A 22,652-nucleotide genomic window follows, 5' to 3' on the forward strand; every position below is an offset into this window, starting at 1 on the left:
AGGCAGTTTTTATCCATGACATGAAAAAAATACATTACTTTCTAGATATTAGTTCGATCATAAGCAAAATCGATGTTTGCAAACTGTCCATTTATTTAATTGCTATTTACTAGTTTATTTAACATGAACTGTGCTCGTCATAAAATATGACTTATGGTATACAGTTAGCCAAAAGTTATGTTTCTCTGAAGCTTTATGATTGTAACTATTGTGTATTTGGTGTCATTTCTCATACAGACACAGTCTTTTCTGTATAGTCCCCTGTTATGGAGTATGAATTAACCCATACTTGTCGCAGCTGTGATGTTAAACATTTAACATCATATGAGATGACATGTTTTGAATGGTGAATTAAGAAATACATTTTTACATAACACAATGCTGTTGATAATAGAAATGTATGTATTTGTCCTTTTTTCCTGTGTCTATATTCAGAGATTCCCTGAAGGAGTGAGTGAGTGACTCCCCCACTGCTCTGCTTGTTGTAGACCGGCCATTCATTGCTTGGAGGGGAGGAGTCAGCTGAAGCGCAGGGGGGACAAAACAAAAATGTGTGTCCCTGGCTGAAGCAGTGTTTTTTCCGCCCTGCCCTTGAGTATCACTGCGAGAGAGCAACTTTTAAATGGACTGTGAAATCAGTGTGAGCTGACTGACGGCCGCTCTTACAGTCTGAACAGAAGCAGAGGATGGATGGAAACATTTGGCCAACTGCTGTCCTGTCAGTGGTCCTGCTGCTGACCGCCGACCTGTTGCCTTACTCTGCTGCTGCTTTTCAGGAGCCTTACGACCTTTTATACAACAACGCGGTCCAGGCGTTTTACAGCGGCGACGACACCAATGTGGTGCGCTACATGGAGGCAGCGCTGAGAAGCCACGCAGAGCTGCGGCACACCAGAGTGCGCTGCCGGTTGCGGTGCCAGGACCAGCATCAGTTTGACGAGACCTTCTCGGACCTGCGCTTCTTCGACGTGGTGCTCCGCAGAGCTGCGTGTATGAACCAGTGCATCGAGGAGAAAGTTGGCTCACAGTCCGTGCACAAAGTCAGCGAGGATGTGGCACAGGACTTTAAAAGGAGGATTCCCTACAACTATCTCCAAATGGCTTATCAGAAGGTAGGTGGGCTGAAGGAGAGGTGGGGGGTTTACATGTGGATCAGTAAGGTGGGTCTGAATGGGGACTATTGTTGTCCACTTACCTCCAGCGACATTCTTCATCAGCTGTTTATGCAGCTGCATGTCATAGACATGGGTCGGTCCCAGTACCTTACTCGTGTAGTTTAACCACCTTCAGATTAGGGATGGCTCACTACTTCTTTTTAGTGCCCAGTACGGTCTCAGAACCTTGAATTTATTTCGATACTTACATCAGTTCAATAAAGACTTTTAACTCTTTTTACATCAACTTAACTGTCACTAAGACATTTCCTTGCTGAACATAAGGCTCCATCAGCATAGTGGACACTTCATTCACATAGTGCTCTCATTTATGTGGTAGCGCACGTTCTCTTAACAGCATACAGCATGTAAAGCATTTATATTACTTCGGGTTTGCTCTTTTCTTTTTTCCGATATCCGATCCAGTGATTTTGACCGGTATTGGACTAATACTGAGTACCATATTGGCTCATCTGACTACTAACCATGCTGAATGATTTGACAATTACAGTTCCACTTTCTAGTTCCACTTCCCATTCCCTTTAAACTGCTGTCAAACCAAAGCTGTTTAGTCTGTCTCTCTGTCTGTGAGCAGCCTTTATCAACAATTAAACAGTTGAATTTGATGACATTTTCTGGGAATGTTGTTTGAAGAAGTGATTAGATGTTGGTGTTGATTGAAATATGGAAACTGAGCAGCCGTGGCTGAGGTTTGTGCTCCTTGAGTGCTTTCTATTAGTCTTTGTTGTTTTTTAAAAGCTAATTTTCTTGTTATTATGAAGATAATTTTTAGTCCTGACTGCAGCAGTGTGGCATTAACCTAATTTACAGGATCAGTCACCCAATCAGAGTCAATTCACTCAGCAGATGTGTGCACTTGTTTCAGCCCTTTTGTTTTTATGACTCCTCTGTGTGCCCTGGACCATTTTAACACATGTTATTCAGTTTTTCTTTTTGGTGGTTGAAGCTTTTTCTTTTTCTCCATCCCACATGCAATATGTCAAAAAACAGGCAACATGTTTGCAAGAGATGACTGTTAATACCCTACTGTACTCAGTTAAGTGGTGGACTTTGTTCCATCTACTAAACTGCCACAATTTCTGTCTTAACTGATTAGAAATATTCACATTCACTTTGCATTCACACAGCATTTCCCATGAAAAGGACTAGGCATGGGAAAGTTCAAGAGACAGATAAAACAGGAGGAGCGGGGAACAAAATGTAATTGTTTATTCAGACTCTGTGCAGCTTTGTGGTGTATTTGTCTCCTGGGTGCAAGAAACTTTGATGTTTCTTTCATATTATATTTGCTGTTTTATGTGTCTGGTATCATCAAAGCATGACCATCACCCATAGTTATTTAAAAAACGTGGAAGCTGCCTATGTTATGCATTGATTCTGCATCTGTTCAACAATATTTAGTTTGCATGTTTCCCAAACCCTTTTGAAAGCCTTTCATCCCATCGGATACTTGAGCTTTACAACCAGCAATCTGTATATAAATATGCAGGTGTACAATAAGTTGTGTGCCTGGGAACTGTCTTATCTGTGTTGGTCCCTCTGCTGCACAGGTCAGGGTTGACTTCAGGACACTTGGGGGCAACTCCAAATTAGCAACTAAAGCCTTAAGCCATGGATGAATATTATTCCTTTTTCATCTCCTTACATGAACCTGAGACCCAGTCTGCTGCAGACTCCAGAACAAATTTCAAAATGCCCGGGTGATGACACACAGCTTCCACTGCTCAGTAGTTGTGGGAAGTTAATCTTCCCTGTCTGCGGGCAAATGATTTCTCAATTATTTTCTTAATCAGCAGAGGAAGACTAAGAGCTGATGTTATCCTTTCATAAAAGTGCACTTCTGTCTAGACATAAACATGGCCATACTCTTAGACAAAGAGGGTCACCCAGCTGTCAAAATATTATTGTAAATAATATATTATTATAAATAATATGTTTTATACAGACTAATCCGAACCCATTATGATTTCTCTGACATATATCTGAAAGAAAAGTTGCACATTTGTTTTTTCCTTACAAAACAATAAAAAAAAAACCTGAATGTTGGAGCAGCTCTTTAATTTGGTCTCCACTGTGCTGCCTTGCATTTCCTTTGTGTTGACATCTTAATGAGCTGAGTATATGGCAGCACATGAAGGATGGGAGCTTTCATTTTGATCTTACCATGGGCGAGGAGAGGCTGAGGTGGAGCCCTCCTATTGGCCAGGCCAAGTAGAGCACATCAAACCAGACAGTGTGTACACATGCACATTAGTGTCTTCTGTGTGTATTTGTGTGTGTAGCTCCATCATATGTGTGTTGATATGGGTGCGTTTGGTGGTGTTTGTGAAAATAAATAACATTCCTGCCTCACACACCCTCTTGCTGACATTTTCTGGCATATCGCTGCCATTGGGTGTGTAAGAAAAGGCTCCACAGTCACCAACTGTCCTCCGTGCTGAGGCTGCTGTGTATGTCCCCAGCACACTCATCATTTAGTCTGGCAAATATTTTATTTTCCTTTTGTGGTCTGTTTGCTTTTCTAAAAAAAGAGAGACACGCCAGCATTTGCAGGTATAAAAGGGGGATGTTTGTTCCTCTGGTGATCTGTGCCAGTCAGTACCTTTACATGACATTAGAGAACACTGAATTATTATGTTAGCTTGACGACTTGTAAACATGTCAGTCTGACAGAAATGACACCAAATTGAATTTCTCAAAGTTGGACCAACACACCTGTACAAGGTTTTTTTGTGGAGTTTTTCCTTCCTGAGGGTCAAAGGACAGAGGGTGTCACTTGCTGTACAGACCGTAAAGCCCTCTGAGGCAAAATTTGTTTATGATGTTAGGGTATATAAATAAAAGGGAGTTGAACTACTATTGTATGTATATGTTCATACCACAGTTACCACCCCCAGCACTTACCCCAAGCCAGTTCATGGAAGAATAAGACAACATTGACAACAACATTGCAAAAACTAGGCTGATACAGTTGTAGACCAGTTCTATGCTCTGTCAGCTAAGAGAAAATAATCTTCATGGTAGAAAGATTAAAATTGGTGCTGAATGGTGGTGTATCACCACTTACCATAGCGATGGCAGACACACTTCCATCAATAAGTTGATTCCCTGCTAGTGCTTGTATGCTGAAACAATTGAATAGTCCAATTGAATGGCATAGTTGGGCTACAACCATAGCTCAAACATACTGACTGTCCACACCTCTCACTACCATTGCCCACACAAAGCAATCTGAGGCCCTGAGCTGCCTTCAGGGGAAAAAAAAAAGAGATTTAGACTCCAGCTGCTTCATCCTTAATCTGACAGAGATCACTGTGCTGTTAGCATGAGCCCTACATAAAAATAGTGCTTATTATCCTGAGTTATGTTTCAAAAGACTGAATTGTGTGGAAAAAAAAAGAAAAATAATTTCAAACTGTTGTATACTTTTAAGAATCTGGATTTTGCCCCATGAAAATCTGCTAAATTGATCAGATTTAGGTACAAGGCAGCCAAAGTAGATACAGAAGATACTCTTCTGTCAGACTGACACGCTTACCAGTCAGTCATAACAAAGGAATGTTGTGTACATTTTTTAAAACCACAAAACCTTTATCATAGTTCCAGAGCGCATGTCCCAAAGTTTCCGTAGATGCCGGATATGTCAGTGTGAATTCTTAGTGTGTATAAAACATCAGACTATTGGTGTTTTAGTTTCCTCAGTGTAAATATACAGCTTCAGCAAAGGGCTGCAACCACATGGTACATGGACATAAATTATACAGTTACACCATAATTATTACTTTAAAAACCTTAAAGCTTAAAAAAAAACATGAATAAGAAATCACCATGAAAAGCCAGCAAAAGCAATCAGGTGCTCTTCAGTCACAGCCTAGAATATAAAGGTCATGATAAAATATCTGCCACTTAACTGAATATAATTGTCAATGAAATTACCTGATCCCATTTTACTCATGGGCCACACGGTGGTGTAGTGGTTAGCACTCTCGCCTTGCAGAGAGAAGACCCAGGTTGGAACAAGGGCCTTTCTGCATGGAGTTTGCATGTTCTCCCCGTGTGTGCGTGGGTTCTCTCCGGGTTCTCCGGCTTCCTCCCACAGTCCAAAACATGCAATGTGGAGATTAGGTAAATTGGACACTCTAAATTGACCATAGGAGTGAGTGTGAGAGTGAATGGTTGTTTGTCTCCATCTGTGTGTGTGGCCCTGCGATGGACTGGCGAACTGTCCAGGGTGTACCCCGCCTATCGGCCGATGTAGCTGAGATAGGCACAGCACCCCCCGCGACCCTCTGGTGTAGGATAAAGTGGTTAGATGATGACTGACTGACTGACTGACATTTTACTCATACTTGTGCAAGCGAAACATGTTGAGAAATTAAATACAGCGATGTCATTTCAGCATGCTTTGGTTGAGCTGTGATCTTCAAAACATTAAATGTTGAAAACAGTCGCGTTCTGTACAGTCTTTTTTTAATCACAAAACAAGGATGGCATCCTAATCTAAACCCTTTTACAAGGGCCTTCTCAAAATGAAATGATTTCCTTAAGTATGAAACATAATCTGCACGTGAATTATCTATCATGTCCTCCATCAAAGTATTTAGGAGCCTCAGTTCTGAACCCAGAGTAAGATACACAGGTGTCATCTCGTGTGTGTGTGGAGTCATACACAGCTCATCTCATATGACTAGACTGTAATGAAGGTTGTCTGACAGTTGGCTCTATCAGGCTGCCAGAAAAAATCTGGTGTTTGACAATGATCCAGTTTGTAGTAGAGTAACTGAAGAGGTTGATCGTGGACCGCAATGATCACGTTGACATGCTCATTCAGTTTGATCCTTGTTCTGAGACTAGGCATTTGGAGTCATTGATGTAAATATTGCATCAATAAGGGAAGATTAAATATATACAGGCTCCGGGCTGAAATTGAGGAGATTTGGCAACAGCTCTAGATTTTGAAAATACTCTAATTTCATCATAAATAGAAGCGCAGCTTTCGCACAAGTTAATTTGTCTTGGGATTTGGAGACACAATTCAATAACCATACTATTATTGTGTTGTTTTGATCGATCCCAGTGTTCCACCACAATGTTCAAAGGTGACAGTTTAGCTCAAGACAGTCTTGATCCCATTCCTCACTTGGGTGTTTTTTTTTAAAAATCATAGAATTTTCTGTGTGTTTTGGATGTGAAGACAGGGAAAATAGAGTGTTTGGTTTGTAACGCCAAGTCATAAGGTCCGTTTACATGAGGTGTGTTGTGTCAAATGCTTTGTTAACTTTGTATTCCACTGTGGTGCTGAGGAATAGCTTAAGTTTGTAGTCTGTCCAAACTAATGATTCGCCTTTACCGCAGCACACCATTGTTGTTTGCCTACCAAAACAGGTACTGACATTTTGTCTCTCTCTCTTATTTTCGGATTTCCCGAAAATCCTTCACAGTTATTTTGCTATTTGTTGACTTGTGGTGCTTGCTGGCAGCACTTGAGTGCTTTTTTTATTTAATGTTTTGTGCGTGTTTTCATGTGGACAGAGAGTACTTTTGAGAACTTGGCATTTGTGGACAGAATTATTTTCAAAATTGGAGGAGGAAAGACTCCTTTTTCAAAAATACCCACCTATGTGTGGAAAAGGCCTTCGAAACCTGCTGATGTTGTAATTCCTCTCTGGCAGATTTATCGCTGCTTATCCTCTCCTTTGCTTCCACATTTAGCCTCTCACATAAACTTGAACCTTAGCAAAAAAGTCTCTTACAGAACTCATCGTGTTTATTCTGCTCTAGATGTGAATCGCAGATGTTATTGCCACCTCCAGCTGATCGAAGGCCCCAAACACAGGGCGTCTGAGCTCTCACTTTGGATTGGTTAGAGCAAGCAAAAACGCCATCATTTGCTCAGAGGGAGGCGGGTTGTTTACCACCAAGTTAGATTTAGAGTTCCAGAGCTTGGTGGGAGTGGGAGTAGAGCTGAACGAGATGACAGTAGAACTTGGCTGTTTACACCGTCTGTTCACTCATGGTGGTTACAGAAATGTGACACTTTGACAAATTATTAAGTTATTGCTTTTGATACATAAAGTTCAGGTGAATTTAAACCATCTGAATGATAAGCTAATATAATAGGTTTCATTGCAATTAAATGTATCTTCCCTCAATTTTAATGCTGCTATTCATCAGTTGATTGACACTAATCGTTGTTGACAGATTATGTATGATCTAGTTCTGTCAGTTCAACTTACAGAAACATTCATGTTATTGCGTGTGCTTAAAATGCAAAATGGAAAAACATCTAAGATGCTACAACATTTTCGTTGAAATTCAAATACTCCAAGACCTGTCTCATGACAAAGAAACATTACTTCATGATATAAATTGTATTAATGTTGGAAAATGGGGAAAGGTTTGCACTGCTGCATTTACTTTAATAAATCTAAATAATTCTCTCCATCCTTTTCTCCGGTCTCCCACAAACCTGCACTGGTGTTCGACTGTTCTCCTGCCTTCTAGACCGGAGAAGGCACATTTCAAGTGCCAGACAGTGTGGCACTTGAATGTGCCAAAGGTCTCCTGCTTGACTGGATTTGAACAGATAATGCACCAAAGGAATGTGGGAGCGTGCTGTGGCGTAACACACCAATATTGTTCTCGTCCTGATTAACAGTTAAATGGCTGCAGGGGAGGAGAAAGGAGGATGGTTATGGATTAACACATCTGTAAAACTGTAGTTGAATCTCAACAGAACAGCGGGTCAGCCAGAATCAACAATCAGGCCATTTTAATTTAAGTTCCAAACCTTCACTTTTGAATAATTGAGACATTTATCTCAATGAATGGAAGATCAATGTCTCAATTTATCAAATTGGAGGATTTTGACCAAGATTCTCTTCTGAGATGCAATCAACTGGAGAGCATCATAGATTATGTGTTCGTGTGTGTATGTACATTTTAGTCTTTCTCTATTTGAAACCTTGGCAAGGACAGTTGCTGCTACTACAGATTCCTTATGTGTGCGTGTGTGTATTACTCTTTGTGTTTTGTGATTATCAGTCTGGCCAAAGACTCCCGGGTGTCTGTGAGGAGAAATCAAAGCTGGGATGGAAAAACGGGAGTTTGCCAGGCATCTGTTAAGCTTCACTAGTGACATGAACTATGTGTTGGCTGCTGCTGGGGCACAAACAGAGAAATTACATCTGAATCTCATGTTGTATCTTTTTATTATATGTGCAAATGGAATTGTTTTTTGTTTTTCGTCTTGTATTTTTTTCAGTCAAGTGAGACAACAGCACTGTGCAAAGAAGCTGACTGTGAGAAGAACACAAAACCTCAGGTTGTACTGATCTGGACAGAACAAAAGATTAATGATAAGCAATTCAATGTAAAATCTGCAGTGGATTCATTTGAGAGAAAACACTTTTTATTGAGACATTGATGTCTGTAGCTCAGGCCTCCATTCACCTATGGGGTTTGTTATATACTGTAAAGTAAACATAACTGTTGAAATAGTAGTGGGAAGTGCCTGAGAGCAAATTATCTTACTATTTTACTATTTTACACATATGGTGCTACATTTTGACAGGACTGTTGACTCAAATTTAAACCAACATAGTCCTCAGTTTTCCCGACATACCCCCCCCCCACACACACACACAGCTTGTTCTGCACAACTTTAGGCTAAATTGTGCCAACAGCTCATGTTGCTCCTGTTCTCAGCAGATCATTTCGTGGAAGTGGAAAGTTGTGAGCTAAGCTTAGGTGTGGAAAGCGCAAGAAGACAGAGGGGGCAGGAGGTCAAATCTGTTGAAACACTGGAAAAAGAACTAGTTTTTTGAAACGTGCGCAGTCCATGTTGAGTTGAAGCAAATCATGTTAAAAATGAATGTTTGTGTTTTGTCCCTGAAGCAGATAGAATAAACTGAAGTAAACCAGTTATTAAGACAGGACAAGATACAATGTTTAAACTATTTAAATTAACGATCCTATGCTGTCAAGTGTTTGTCAGAAGTTAGAATTGTGCACATTGTTGGGGCAGTTTCTTTTTTTTTTTTGCTCTTTTGACCCAACAGCTGGTTCCTGTGAAATTCAATTACAAGTGTTGATTGTTTAGCTAATGACAAGCATAAGCAAGTCACAAGCACTGCAAGCTGTCGTCTGCAGTGTGCTATTGCCATGGTGACTCTGTGGTAAATATGTGCTTATGTGGCACTGCATTAGAGACTATGATATTTGTTCGATAGTTGATAATGTCTGCGGTGAACAGAGTTAGGCCAGAGTTGGTGTTTAGCCTCGTCCATTCTGTCCTCCATTATAAACATTCCACCACAGATCTGTTTATTTCATATCATGATTAAAACAATATCACTGTTGTCAGGATTCCACCCAAAGACATAATTGGCGAGTTGAGTTTGGCATAGTGAAGATGCCTATTCACAAGTTGCACATCCCTCTTTCCTCCCTCCAGCCTGCAACTGCCAAAGACTAATTCATTTTAGCAAAGCACAACACCAGGATTTTTCTGCTTGAGACTTGCTTATGTTTGTCATTAGATCTCAGCATCTCATCTTCATAACATGAGATTCCCTGCAGAGACATAGTTAGGGTTACATCGTTCAAGGACAGGAGAAAGTAGTTTTTATGAACCCATGCTGACCTGACCCGTGGCCGATACTGACCTTGTAGCGCCTGCACATCTGGTTTAGTTCTCCGTGAACTGCAGTGCACAAGGAGCTGTGGGTTTGTCTAAAGTGAGGTTGAGGCTGGAATGTGTGCTTAAGTACATATATAGTGAATATCGTTTCTTCATCTTTAGAGATCTTTCTTTGTGGCTCAGGTGATGAAGCAATGAGATCACTTCTGGAAGAAAACTTCTATCAGTTGTATGACTAATTTACCCAAACAGAGCCACTTTGAACTGAGACAGTTATTTATTTTTTTAAATGTGAATCTAGAAAGTCTAGTTTTAGTTTTCACTAGAGCTATTTTTATCATGTAGCCTCCAGAAGGCAGTGGTTTCATAGGATGAGTTACAAAGGTAAATGTGTTCAGTCCCATGTGTTGATCTTCCCTCATGAGTATCCTGAACCAAATGTCCTTATAGAACCTTTGCAGTAAATCCAGGATCTTCCCTGAACAGGAGGTGTAAATAATTTTTTTTTACATCTTTAGGTGGCTTGATTAATATGGTGACAAGTGATAAATAAGGAGTTACCTCTGAAGAGTCGAAACAAATTAATCATCTCTCTACCTATACACTAAAATGTGGCTGCAACAAATTATTAGTGATTCTAACTATTATAGCAACTGACTTACAAAATCAAAAATACATTTACATATTCTGGCCCCTTTGGAGGGCAGGGGAAAGTAGTTTTAAACATGATAAAACACAGAACGAGGCACACACACCAACATTTATTCTATTCTAATTTATTCTATTCTATACGATAAAAGTTTTTAAGTATTTTTCTTATACATGCTTTTTAATAATTCACACACCCTCTTCTATGGTCATAAAATTGCCACATTTTGTATGTCATAAGTGACATATGGATGGAGTTTACTTTTTGGCAGCGTTAAACGGAATCATTGTGCATTTCAATGTAAATCTGATTATCACAGACATGTTGGACTGTTCTACATCCTATTGTTCGTTGGTGAAACTGTGGGATTGTCCTCTTCTGCACCTTTAAACATTCAGGGAGATGTAAAATAATTGAATTACTTACTGAGGCCCATCAGAGTATCTAAGTCCAACTTTGACCCTGAATTCTGCCATCAGCTACAAAACAGGTCCAATTTACAGTTTATTCTCAAACAGCTTTTTACTGTTGGCCTCTGCATGTTTATGTTCAGCTCTTTTTGCCAAATTAGTGATGAGTCATGGAAGTGCAGTTTTTGGAAGTTCAGTTTATGGAAAGCATTGAGGGGACTACAGAGTCTCCCAGTGGTCGTGTCCCTGCAGACGAATCAAAATTTTGGCTCAGTGGGGATTTTGAGAAAACAACCTCCGACCTGCCACTTAAAGACAATGTATTACCCTCTGATCACGTACATGCAGAAATGATCATTCAACTTGTGGAGACAAGGGAATATACTGTATGAAAACAGATGCTTTCTCCCACTGTAATCATGAACACAATGACACAGCCAAGGCCAGAGATGCGTTCAACATGGAGAAAAATGATTTTTATAAAGTTCACAGGCAGTTTGATGTCCATGCTCAGGATATCCAATGTCACCCTGAACATGTCTGCTTTGTATGATGCAGAAGCATGTTGTTTTATCTTTGAAGCTGTTTTGTTGTACCGTCTGTCGTTTGCTTAAAACACATGTTTTGTTGTTCTAGTGATGATGAATAATTCCATACGGAATAGATCATCAGAAACAATCTACACCAGTGGGTGTAAAATGCACAAAAATAGGAATTAATCATAACATAATAAAGGTTTCCTTGTTTTGCTCAATCCTCGTTCAAAAATGTGTTTAGAAAATGTTATGCTTCTTGCATGAAACTTGCTCTTTTATCAATTTTGCTGAGATAAAGAACCTGTTCTGTTTCTGGCATAGATCAGATTTAAAAAGAAAAAGGATTATCCTCTGGTATGCAGATATGGCCAACAAAAAGGCTTACAGGCATCTTAATTTAATTGACAAAATGCTTGAGGTGCTTTATACCAGCTCAGAGGTATTTACAGAATGTGTGTCTGGAAGTCCGAAACAAGTCCCACACTGTCTTCACCAGCCTTGTACAAAGACTTCACACTTCTGCCATGTTTTAGACAGTAGAGTAACAGTAGCAGTAGCAGTTGTCCAGTCTCCTTTTGCTTTGTTACATTTCCACATGGACATATTTACATGTGATATTCAACATGTATTAAACTGGGCTTTAGAATTTAATCTTTGCTAATATTTACTGACTCGCTATTATTGTAATAATTATTAGATTTGTGTGATGCATTCAGGTTTTATTTTGGAAACTAAAGCTGTGTTTATGTTTGCTGTGTTGCAGTCATGCAGTAATCCTCCTATAAACCTGAATCACAGCTGCAGGGAAATCAGATGTATTATTATTTTAACAAGGCAAAATAAATATAATTAAAATGCAGTGAATCAATAATAAAACTCAGTTCAAATGGTCTTGTAAAAATAATCATCCCACTGCATTCTGAAGAGTCTTTGAACTTTTAATCATATTTACAATTATGGCATTAGTCACGATTGGCTCTTAAAACTTAAAATACACTGTTGTGCAATAGTGATGTTGAATGGTGCAGCAAATGGCAATGTAGACAAAAAGGCCATGCTGCTGTGGCAGTATTCTTACCTCAGTGCGTCTTTTAAATCAAGCTTTGTGGCTGAAACATCCCTGTCAGAACATCTGTTAAACAACCACCTCAGCTTCTCACTTTTAGGCTGTATATCCTGCTATTTGTTGACATGTGGACTCTGGGGGTGCCCCCCAGAGTTTTCTTAGAAACCTAAACCATCACCATCAGCTTCTTCCTTCCAGTGCATACTCTGAATTTGAATACTGTGAGATTAAGATGGCCTCCCGAGAGGACTTTACATTTTTCCGTCGAGCCCTAAAGTGCTGTTGACGTGCTAGACATCCACATGACTCAGATATTTCCTCTCATGTTGCTTTACTGGCAAACCCCTGGCTCTTGTAAAGGCACAACATGTTTGCATTTAATGGTCTAAATAAGGCTGTTTGAGTTAATCATAGTTGTTAAACCCTTAGAATATCTTATGTGTTCATGGTCTGTGTTTGTGAGAGTTTGGTGTTTTTGTTTTCCCTGGCAAAGCTTAAATCATTCATAAGTTTTGTAGTGTAATTTAGTTAATTCCTTAGTTTTAACTATGGTATACTCACATCTCTTTTTAAAATGTCAAATGTCAACCCAGCTACAATGTTGAAGAAAATCCACCATCAGTTTGTCACAACTGCCTCGACAGAAAATCTCCAAATTAATGAAAAGTGCAGTGCAGTAGTTCAACTTGAAGTTTGGTTTCCAGGCAGCAACAAGGATAACAGAATCAATGAGAGGCTTTCTGCTCTGTGATGTGGCGGCCTATAGGTTTTCTTCATCAAAGTGGAATTTTGGGCAATTTATGGTTTGGGCAGTATACTGAATGTTGAGTCTGTGTCATACTGAGGAAATGAGTGGTTAATTCCTCAGGAAAGTCTGTAATTGACTTTGATTGGGACCAAAGAGAGGAATACTCTATGGCTCTCTGTACAGTAGGACCATTGTAGTGCTGTGTAGAAATGACTTCATGACATCATGGAGGATAAACAACCACCCTTTGTTATTAACCGTTTGAGTGGGAAAATCTTGCATTGAGTTATTCCATAGTGTAGATTCAAGTGGCAGTACAAGGGATGACTTGATACCATTACAGATATTGATATCACAACCTTGAGTATATGCTGATACTGTTATCAGTTGGATACAGTTGTTCTTACATCTTTTTCAACCGCCAATCTGTTAACAACTTATTTGTGCTGATGCATCTACCTTGCTGCCACAATGAGCTATTTCAAAAACATAATGATTCAACTGTATAACAAATATTGCACACTGCTCCTACAAATAAGGACATTTTTACAGCCTGGGTCTTTGGATCTGATTTTAGCCTTTTCATTTTCTGAGAGAGATCAAGTCCAATACAGATACTGAGTGTCATATCAGCTCATTCCTGGGCAATTTTGCATCGTCTTGACAGCTTTTAATATCCTGTGTTCACCAGGCCACTGCTGGCTCGGGTTTGACTTGTTTTCATAAAAACGGGACCCTTTTTTTTCATTGAGGAATCATTTGAAGTAGCACAGCAGTTTAGTTAAATTAACTTTCTCAATGAGGATGCTCCCTGTATGAAGCCAGCTCCTTATTCTCACTCTTGAACTCGTGTGTGGTTCTGTGCTCACAGCTGCTCCTTCACAGAAGTCTTTTTTTCTTCTCACTTGCCAGTTGCGGTGTGGTTTCAGTTGAGTGTAAGCATGTCATTCTTATAGTGAAGCCACTGCGTTTCATGTTTTCCATGCTTCTACTGTATGCGGTGAGGTTGAAGTGCACTGTCAGCCCATAGGAGGCCTCAGCACATGCTGCATGTGTGTGGTGTGAGAGGAATAGCAGAGAGGCTCAGTAATGGGATGCACAGGCGATAAGTTGGTCTCAGACATCAAATCACTGCCAGGGCAAGATTAGCTCATGATTTGACTTAAATGTATTCTGTCTGTGATCAATGCTCTGCATAGTTATACAGATGAGCTACATTCATAATAAACTTGTCCAATTTATTCAAAATTCTCTTAAATTCAGAATGTGTGAGCGAATATAAATGAAAACTGATGATGAAACCATATAAACATGTGCAAGACTCTCCAGAGTGTAAATCAAAACCAACATCATCACATTTATTTGTTGGGAGATTTAATGAATGTTAACAAATAACATCTAAGATGTGACAAAGTTTATATTTCTGTAAAATATTTTAACACATTTACTCAGTTAGTGGCCAACATATACACTTTATATCTGTTGTGCCAGTTTATTCTGATAGGCTTACGATGAGGTATGAGCTGTGGAATGTTTAAAGGTCTCTGCTGTAGCAGATCAGTCATTGTTACTTGACTTAAAATGTCCAGATAATGGATAACCAGTGTCACACTTAAGTCTTTGAGAAGAAACCCCTGCTCCGCACACTTTCAATCATGACTACCCTTTCTCTAATCACCTTCACCTTTGTTTCAACTACATGGTCATTCCCCTAGACCTTGACATACACACACACACAGTATGTACAATATACCAACAGCATACAGGATATCGCATGACTCTCTGCTCCACTTTTACCAACAACCAACAACAATGGTGAAAAGTAAGATGTCTAGAGAAGGTGAAACTGCTTAAGGAGCTTGTCATTCACAGCTGATAGTTGAGCCGTGGCTGAAAAGAACCAGCCAGGAAGCGAAAGTGAGTAACTGCATCATCATCACTCCCAAATGTCTCCTTTTTTTGCTTGTCTAGACTAAAAGCCAGCCTTGAAGTTTTCAAAGGAAAATGGAACCAGCCAGTGTTTTTAAATGTCTTTGTTTTGTTTTTAAACTTCTGAGGTTATGTGGATAGCAGGTGTATCCAGAACATAATTGCTTATTATGAGTATTTGACTGTATACACTTAAAAATAAATGCTTTATCCATGATTATTCCACAAGCCTACAAAAGATAACTGTAGCTATTGTAAACTGACTAACTGACTGATTATAGTTGATTTGGTGGGTGCATAATGTCATAAAATAAATGATCAAATATGTACTGTTCATTTCATCGCTAGAATGTGAATGTGAAACTACATGACTAGTTTGTTCAGGATCAGCTGTTTATAACAGATGGTCTGATGCGATTTTCTACTCATCCATTCCCATTGGAGGAAGTTTCTGACAGGCGGAACCACTTTTTGATGGACAGCGTTGAAGAAATATACAGGATACCAGAGCCTTTTCCGTCTCAGTCCCACGCAGAGTTTGCAAGTGAAATGTAGAAACAAATAACAGCCTGTTGTGTGTTATTTGCTCAGCAATTATAGCCCATTTCGGTTACTACGTATTATACACTGTAAATAAAAACACTATTACAGAAAGTATAATTATATAAAGTATTGCATTTCCTTGTTCCAGTTGTTTGTTTGTTCATTCATTTTTATCAATGTGTATTTTGTCGTCAGGGGTGAAGGATAGAGTTTATGTATAAATAGCTGGGCCTGACATGAGCTTCCCCTCATTCAAAGACCAGCTGGTGTATACCTATGTGGAATGCTAGTAGTAAAAGTTTAGACTCATACTTGTCACTCCCTGCCTTGTAATATAGGGGTTGTGTTTTGGAAATGACCCTTTATTTTGTAAGCATGTTATTATGATGTTTTGTGATTCTAACAGAAGCGTCCTTTATGTCTCCTGTGGAAATCAGAACCATCAGGTGAGTTCATCTTTCCAATGATGCGATGGTGTAGTTCAGGTTTTATGAGGCTTTATGTCATTATTTCCTCTTATGCCAGTTTCCAGCTGTTACTCCTCCTCGCTTTTCCTGGTATTGTAGCCCGCAGTGAAACCCAAAACAAAGAGCTGTCGTTTAAATATTTTGTCTGTGGATTGCAGTTGGCGGCTAATGAAGTTAATGGAAACAGCAGTTGCGGGTGGAGGTTGCGTGGTTGATTGCCATGTCACATCTCCAACTCCATCCTCCATGAACAGAGAAAGGGTTACGAGACAAGCAAAGATATGTTTGGTTTACTTCTCAGTGGCTGTGTGAGCCAGTTGTGAACACTGAGGAAATGAAGTCAGTCCGATTTTTATGGAACCCACACCAACAATTATGATGCATTTCTTTCTCTTTTCATCACCTCTTCTTGTTTAAATGCATTTTTACAAGGCATGTGTCAAGCTGAGAAAGTGACTGGTTCAGCATCTAATAGTGACAGTAGTCGATGTATCCACTAAACTTTGCTTTGGGAGGTCTGTTGGTGTTTTTTCCCCTCATTTTGCTGGGGATTTCCTCTGCTCCCCTGGGGGCATCCTGTTATCTGAGCTGTGACTCAGTGGAAATATCTCTTTCCAGTGAGTCAACCTTTTTTCTTCCACCTAGATTTCTACATTTGATTGATGTGGTCAGTTTTTTTGAATCAACTATTCCAGATTACCTTAGATCCATTATCCAGCACTGATGTAGTATTTTATAAGGGTACATGCCAGTTTTTTAAGGCTGGATGATTGCCACTTTGTAACAGGAAAAGAAAAGGAAACACATTGTAAATCAGTCATTTGCTCTGTAACTCGAGCAGCTGTGTGTGGGTTGACTTTGGTCTGGACAAGAGGAAACACTTTTTTTCAGGATAGATTAATAAAACAGCTTGCACGTTTAAGTTTATTATTGGGTAAGGAAAACATTTTGAATGTTTTGAAACCATACACCAACAGATCTTTAAATATCATCTGTTCAGAGTCAGACCTTGTATTTTCCATTGTTATCAGTGAGGCCCTGGGATATTTGGCAGTGAACCACTGGACAAGCAGTGTCCAAGACAACAACACTAAAAAACACATTTTCACAGTAATTGATCAAAGCATGTCCTAATGATAGTCTGGCATTGTTTGCTAACTGTGAACAGGTTTTTGTGCAAGTCAACCTTGCATGACCACAAAAATCGATTCAAATTGTAATGTAATTGTCTTTGTTGTCGAGAGTGAGTCACCTCACTTCCCACCCATCTCTGCTGGGAGTTGCACACACACACACACAAATACAAATATGACGACAGCGACTTGTGTGTGATGCCTCCTCCGACTCCATTAGCTAGCTGGCTGTTGGCACCACAGATGAACATACAGAAAAAAGAAAGAAAGAAAGCAGTTCTGACGAGGTGGAGTTGAGTTGTTTTTTTATATATGTTAAATGTTTGGTACAGTCACGGATGTGTGTGGGGAGGGAGTTCCAGAAGGGAGTGGAGGATAATGTTTGAGTCTAAACTGTTCTGCCCAAGTTTGAGCAGATATTCAACTTTTAGATAAAAAGTGACAGTTTGTTATTATCCAAATAGTCAACTAATGGTTTCAATGGTCAATAAATAGCCGGCTACCTAAAAAGCTGTTTGTTGTAGCCCTAGTGTTTACCCTTAAAGCGAACCACAGCAGTGATCACTATAACAGTATATTGTAAATCTGTGTTTCCTTTGGTCATTTCTGCTGTGTGTCACACAAGGTTTCTTCAAAGGGTTATTAGCCTTACAGGGTGCTGTGAAGTTAAGGGAAACAAAAAAAATCCCACTTGTGCCCAAGGGCCTCCTGTTAAGCGGTTGGGTGGGGTGAACTCTGGTCACTATGGCCAGTACTTAAGTAAAAATATCAGTATGTCATTTTCTTCTTAAGAAAGAGTCATTAATGCTCCCCCTGTAGTTACACCCAAAACCTGAGGGGAAATTTTCTTGTAGTGAAAAGATATTGTGGGAAAATAATTACAGTATTTTAACCACATCATAGGAGTCTCATGGAGTTTGGAAAGATGACGAAGCCAAGAGACTAAGGTGGAAATCTTTCAAAGCTAATTTCAGTATTAGCTGTGTATACTGTCAAATGTTGGGTTATGAGTAAACCAATGTCAATGAGCCTCCTGACTCACTGTCTGAGATTTGTCCAAGTTTAGTGTCAGACTTTTCCCCTCTTCATTTCCCCTTTCATTTAGCAACTTCTCAGGATGTTGAGATCAACATGTGCATGGGAAGAATATCAGTCTGGAAGGTTTCAAAATGAATCTATATCAAGCTTCTACAGACACACATTTATTCATTCAGCCTGAGAATGTGCTGAGGTCATGCAGTCACTAGCTTCAGAGGACTTTTTTTATACTCTCCCATCATGTGGTCTGTTGTGTTCACAGTGGTTGTTACCTCAGCCTCAAAGAATCCCACTTATGGAATAATGATCCTCTGTTGAGTCATCAAGCTGTTTCATTTTTTAATGGCTGCCTGAAGAGTTTACGCAAGGACACTTGAAACTGAAGTATTTATTAAATAATTTTTTATCATATCAGTTTTACTATTGTTTTTCTGAGAGCTGACACAGAGGTCTCTTTGTACGTAGCTCTAAAATGTAGGGCCTAATCAAAACTTGACCCATGAAAAGCTTCCTTAACTCAGCATACTTAAAATGTGCACATGTTGGTGAGATGGATTTTCATGTAGGAAAGCATTGATTTCAGCCCAGATTCCGCTGGCCAGTGTGGTGCACTCACATCTTATAGTGTTCATAAACCCTCTGAAATATTTATCTGCATTGTGTTTTCCTTTTGTGTGTCTTAATTTGTTTCCAACCAGCTATGCTTTCAGACATTATACAGACTATTTCATAATTCAGTCTCTGTGATAGAGGTGTTAGTAAAACAGAGACAGATGTTGGCAGGCTAGAACCTGGAAGAAAAAAATGTGCTTCGTATAATGAAGTCGTCTAATTCCTGACCTCCTGTCTGTACATCTTTGCCAAACCACTTCCTCACAGTAGTGTACCAGTGCAGTGTCCAGACCTGAAAGTGAGACATTTCAGTCTCTCACCTTGCTCTGTATTTACAGACATAGAACCAATAAACATCTCAAAATATTCACCAGGGCTTTAAAAGCTACTGAGGTCCAGAAGCCTCTCTGTAAAATATTTTAAGTGGTAGCTGGCATCGTTTCCTGCCAAAGTCACAGTCCTGAAAATAAGTTTATAAGTGTAACAGAGAGTGTCCAAGCTGCCTGAGTCTAAATGTTCAGGACTCTTGGAAGAAAAGATCCACTTAGTTTGTGTTGTGTTGTTTGGCAGAAAAAAAAGTGGACTCTTCTCGTCTCTATCTGCTTATGAATACGTTGCTGGGGAGGTTGAGAGGACTGAACAGGCAACAATTTCAATGTGAGAGTGTTTAAGTCAACACTCATCACTGTTTATTCTGCTTACCCTGCTCAATTAGACAGAAGAGTCTTTAAGCCCTCAATACCAGCAGAAGTGATTGCAGCACACATGGGTGGACGTGCGGATACAACACACTCATGCATGAGCTCACAGACACTCAAACAATCTCCCGCCTGAGATATACACATGGCAGGCCCCACACAAAGGCGTGGAAGTCGATGCAGGTGGAACACATGAGCCACAAAAACATCTCTCCCACCTTTTTCCATTCCAAACTGACCTCACATTGACTTTCTTTCTTGATCTTGAGCCTCTTAAATGTTTCAGGGTTGCTCATAGTGATGGCATTAGCTGCTGTCAGTCATTCACTGATGTGGGAAGTGTTCAGAAAAATAACACAGACAGAAACACTTAACAAATGGAAGCTGATGCTGCAGGTGGATTTGTTTCTGCTTCAGTGTCCGTGGGCAGTAACAGTTTACAAGTTTACACTTAGACTGTATTTAACCAATTTGATGATAGTCTTACATTTTGATTTACACTGATTTATCTCAACAGTAACTGGATTGATTTCCATTAATGTTTAGACATTTTGATCTTCAAACACACACACACACACACAGAAGACAGCCTTCTGTTAGAGGCAGACAGGAGACCTACAGGGCCAACATACAGTGATAAACAACCATTCACTCTTGTACTCAGACTTAGGGGCAATTTAGTCTCTAATCAACCTAATTCCAGTCTTTCATGTGTTTAGACTAGAGGAGGAAACCATAGTTACTGGGGAAGAAACACAGACAAAGGGAGAACTTGCAAAATCTCTATAGTAATGCAGATTTGAATGAAGAACATCCTTGATGTTTAGTTAGCTCCAGACAATGAGGGCAACCATCCATCCATCATCTACAGTTTTATTTTCTACGTGGTCTTAACTCACATAAGGCAAAAGGTGTGTTACAGCCTGGACAGGTTTAGAGTCTGTTGATTTTTAGTGAAATCAATTGCTGAACAGATGGCTATTAAATTGGACTTTCAGGTTGATCAGGAAATATCTGCAAGATTAAGGTGCTTAAGTTGCAAATGTTATTGAAACTAAGATGGTGAGCTGAACTCGTATGGCTACACAGATGTAAGCATTTAGTTTAAATTGCCGTCGGCTTCAGTCAATACTGCTGCACAGAGCAGTGTGTGGCTGTAAACTGTGCAACTTTTCTCACTGATTATATTGTGCATGTAATTTTGATATTTGTGTGGAAAATAAATCAAAATTATAAAACGTTGATCAGACAACAATCAACAGTTTGATCATATCTGGAGTCAGTCATATTTATTGTTTTTGTAAAAGTCTTTTTGTGAGACATTTCAGGTTCTATTTCCACTGGTGATAAGATCTTTTGCAGGGAGATCTAGGTGGTAATTGCTGTGCTCTGATATTGCCTCAGGTGCTGGTGTTATTTTGGATTACGGCTATTCTTTCTCTGTGATTTATAGCCACTAAGAACAAACACTAACATTTTCAGTATTTTCATGCTTCCAAAACAAGGCTACAAAACAACATTATTTCTGAGTCACACTCATAAAGGTGCATTGTGTTGAGTCTATTGTGCAGAGTATACAGACACACATAATGTGAGACACAGAAACAGGTGAGAATACAGTGAGTCTCTGTGTGTGGCCATGCTGGGACTGCTGCAGCAGGAAATAGAATGTAAACTAAGTTATAAAAAGACATACAGATAGATTATAAACAAACAATCCACATCTGCGCCAACTTCCTCCTACAACCCCCATTCTCATTTTCCCTAGCTGTCATTTCCAGCCTGGACTTAGTTTCTATGCTTAGGATAGCTCAGATTATCTAAATAGGCCAATCACTGAGACATCAAGTTTTACCCTTTCTTTAATTTGGCATGGAATGAAAACCAAATGGACAGACTTGGACTCAGTTGGTTTCCATTAGTCTGCACCCAACAGTGGAGGCAAGGAAAGGTTACAATTTTAACAAAGAACAATTCAGAGTAGAAGTGGAAACAGCTTTTCATATAGAAGGATGGAAATCTTAGCTGGAAGCATGTTTTTAAGACCTCAACGAAAAACCACATATTATTGCCATGGCTATGTTTTTGATTGTCTAAGAGATTTGTACAGCCTCAATCTTGTACGTTTTTATTTCTTGCCTAATGTCGATGATTGGATTCACTGATTCTGTAACATTATTAATGTAAAAATGCAGCATGTGATTCGTTGGTTGGTTTGGTTGGGTTTAACTGCAGTTTGCATCCATAATATCGCATTACTACTTCTGGATTCTTTCATTTGTGCTCTACGTGCTTGGCCAATCACTCTGAGGTTTGGGCAGCAAAGGCGAGTCAGTAGCATCACTGATAAAACAAGCAGTGCCCAACTCCTTACGGTTTCATTCATGTTGTACAAAGCCACAGCCTTGATTCAATGGTGCAGCCAAGCTGTTCAATTATTTGCACTTTCCGTACAACACGCAGTGTATTTTATCGAAAGCAGACACAAATCAGGTTTTTTCTGACACCAACTAGGAAGAAAGGCACTAGGCCTACATCTTACTTGACTTACAATGTCAGTTGGGGAGTCAATGGTCTCAGTAGCTAGTTTCAGGTCTTCAGTATCACAGTCTTGTAAATGATGTTCCAGTTTAGAGGAAAATAGACAATAAATCCAGGCAAGCAGACACCATTGTGACAGCCGCTATTGTCCAATAGGAGCCTGGTTGCAGGTGATGCCTTTTGAACTTATGATCGCAAAACATCAACATCCAAATTGTAATTTGGATGCTTTAATAATAGGAGTTTGGATTTTACATCACATCCAGTTACTGCTTGGTCAAGACCAACACAACTGCACTATATACAGTTATACATACAATAAACGGTATTAAAGCCATGCCTTGGTCTTTGTCTCGACTCATTCTCAGTCCCTAAAGGTTTACAGTACATTCTGGTCTTAGTCTTTTTAGTGCAGTCTTGACTAGCATACTTTTCCTGACATGTCCCTGAACTGAGGTGGCCCCCT

At 39.6% G+C, this 22,652-nt stretch overlaps 1 protein-coding gene across 1 annotated transcript in view; it reads left to right on the forward strand.

Moving 5' to 3' along the window:
- Window positions 1-530: 530 nt before the first annotated feature.
- Window positions 531-22,652, forward strand: part of p3h2 (prolyl 3-hydroxylase 2) — a 50,526-nt gene continuing 28,404 nt past the window's right edge. The window contains exon 1 of the mRNA XM_044044384.1: window positions 531-1,112. Within this exon, the coding sequence (XP_043900319.1) occupies window positions 687-1,112 (426 nt within the window). The 5' untranslated portion in view covers window positions 531-686. The remainder of the gene's footprint in view (window positions 1,113-22,652) is intronic.

This window comes from Solea senegalensis, linkage group LG14 (genome assembly GCF_019176455.1).
Source record: "Solea senegalensis isolate Sse05_10M linkage group LG14, IFAPA_SoseM_1, whole genome shotgun sequence".
Taxonomy (NCBI): domain Eukaryota; kingdom Metazoa; phylum Chordata; class Actinopteri; order Pleuronectiformes; family Soleidae; genus Solea; species Solea senegalensis.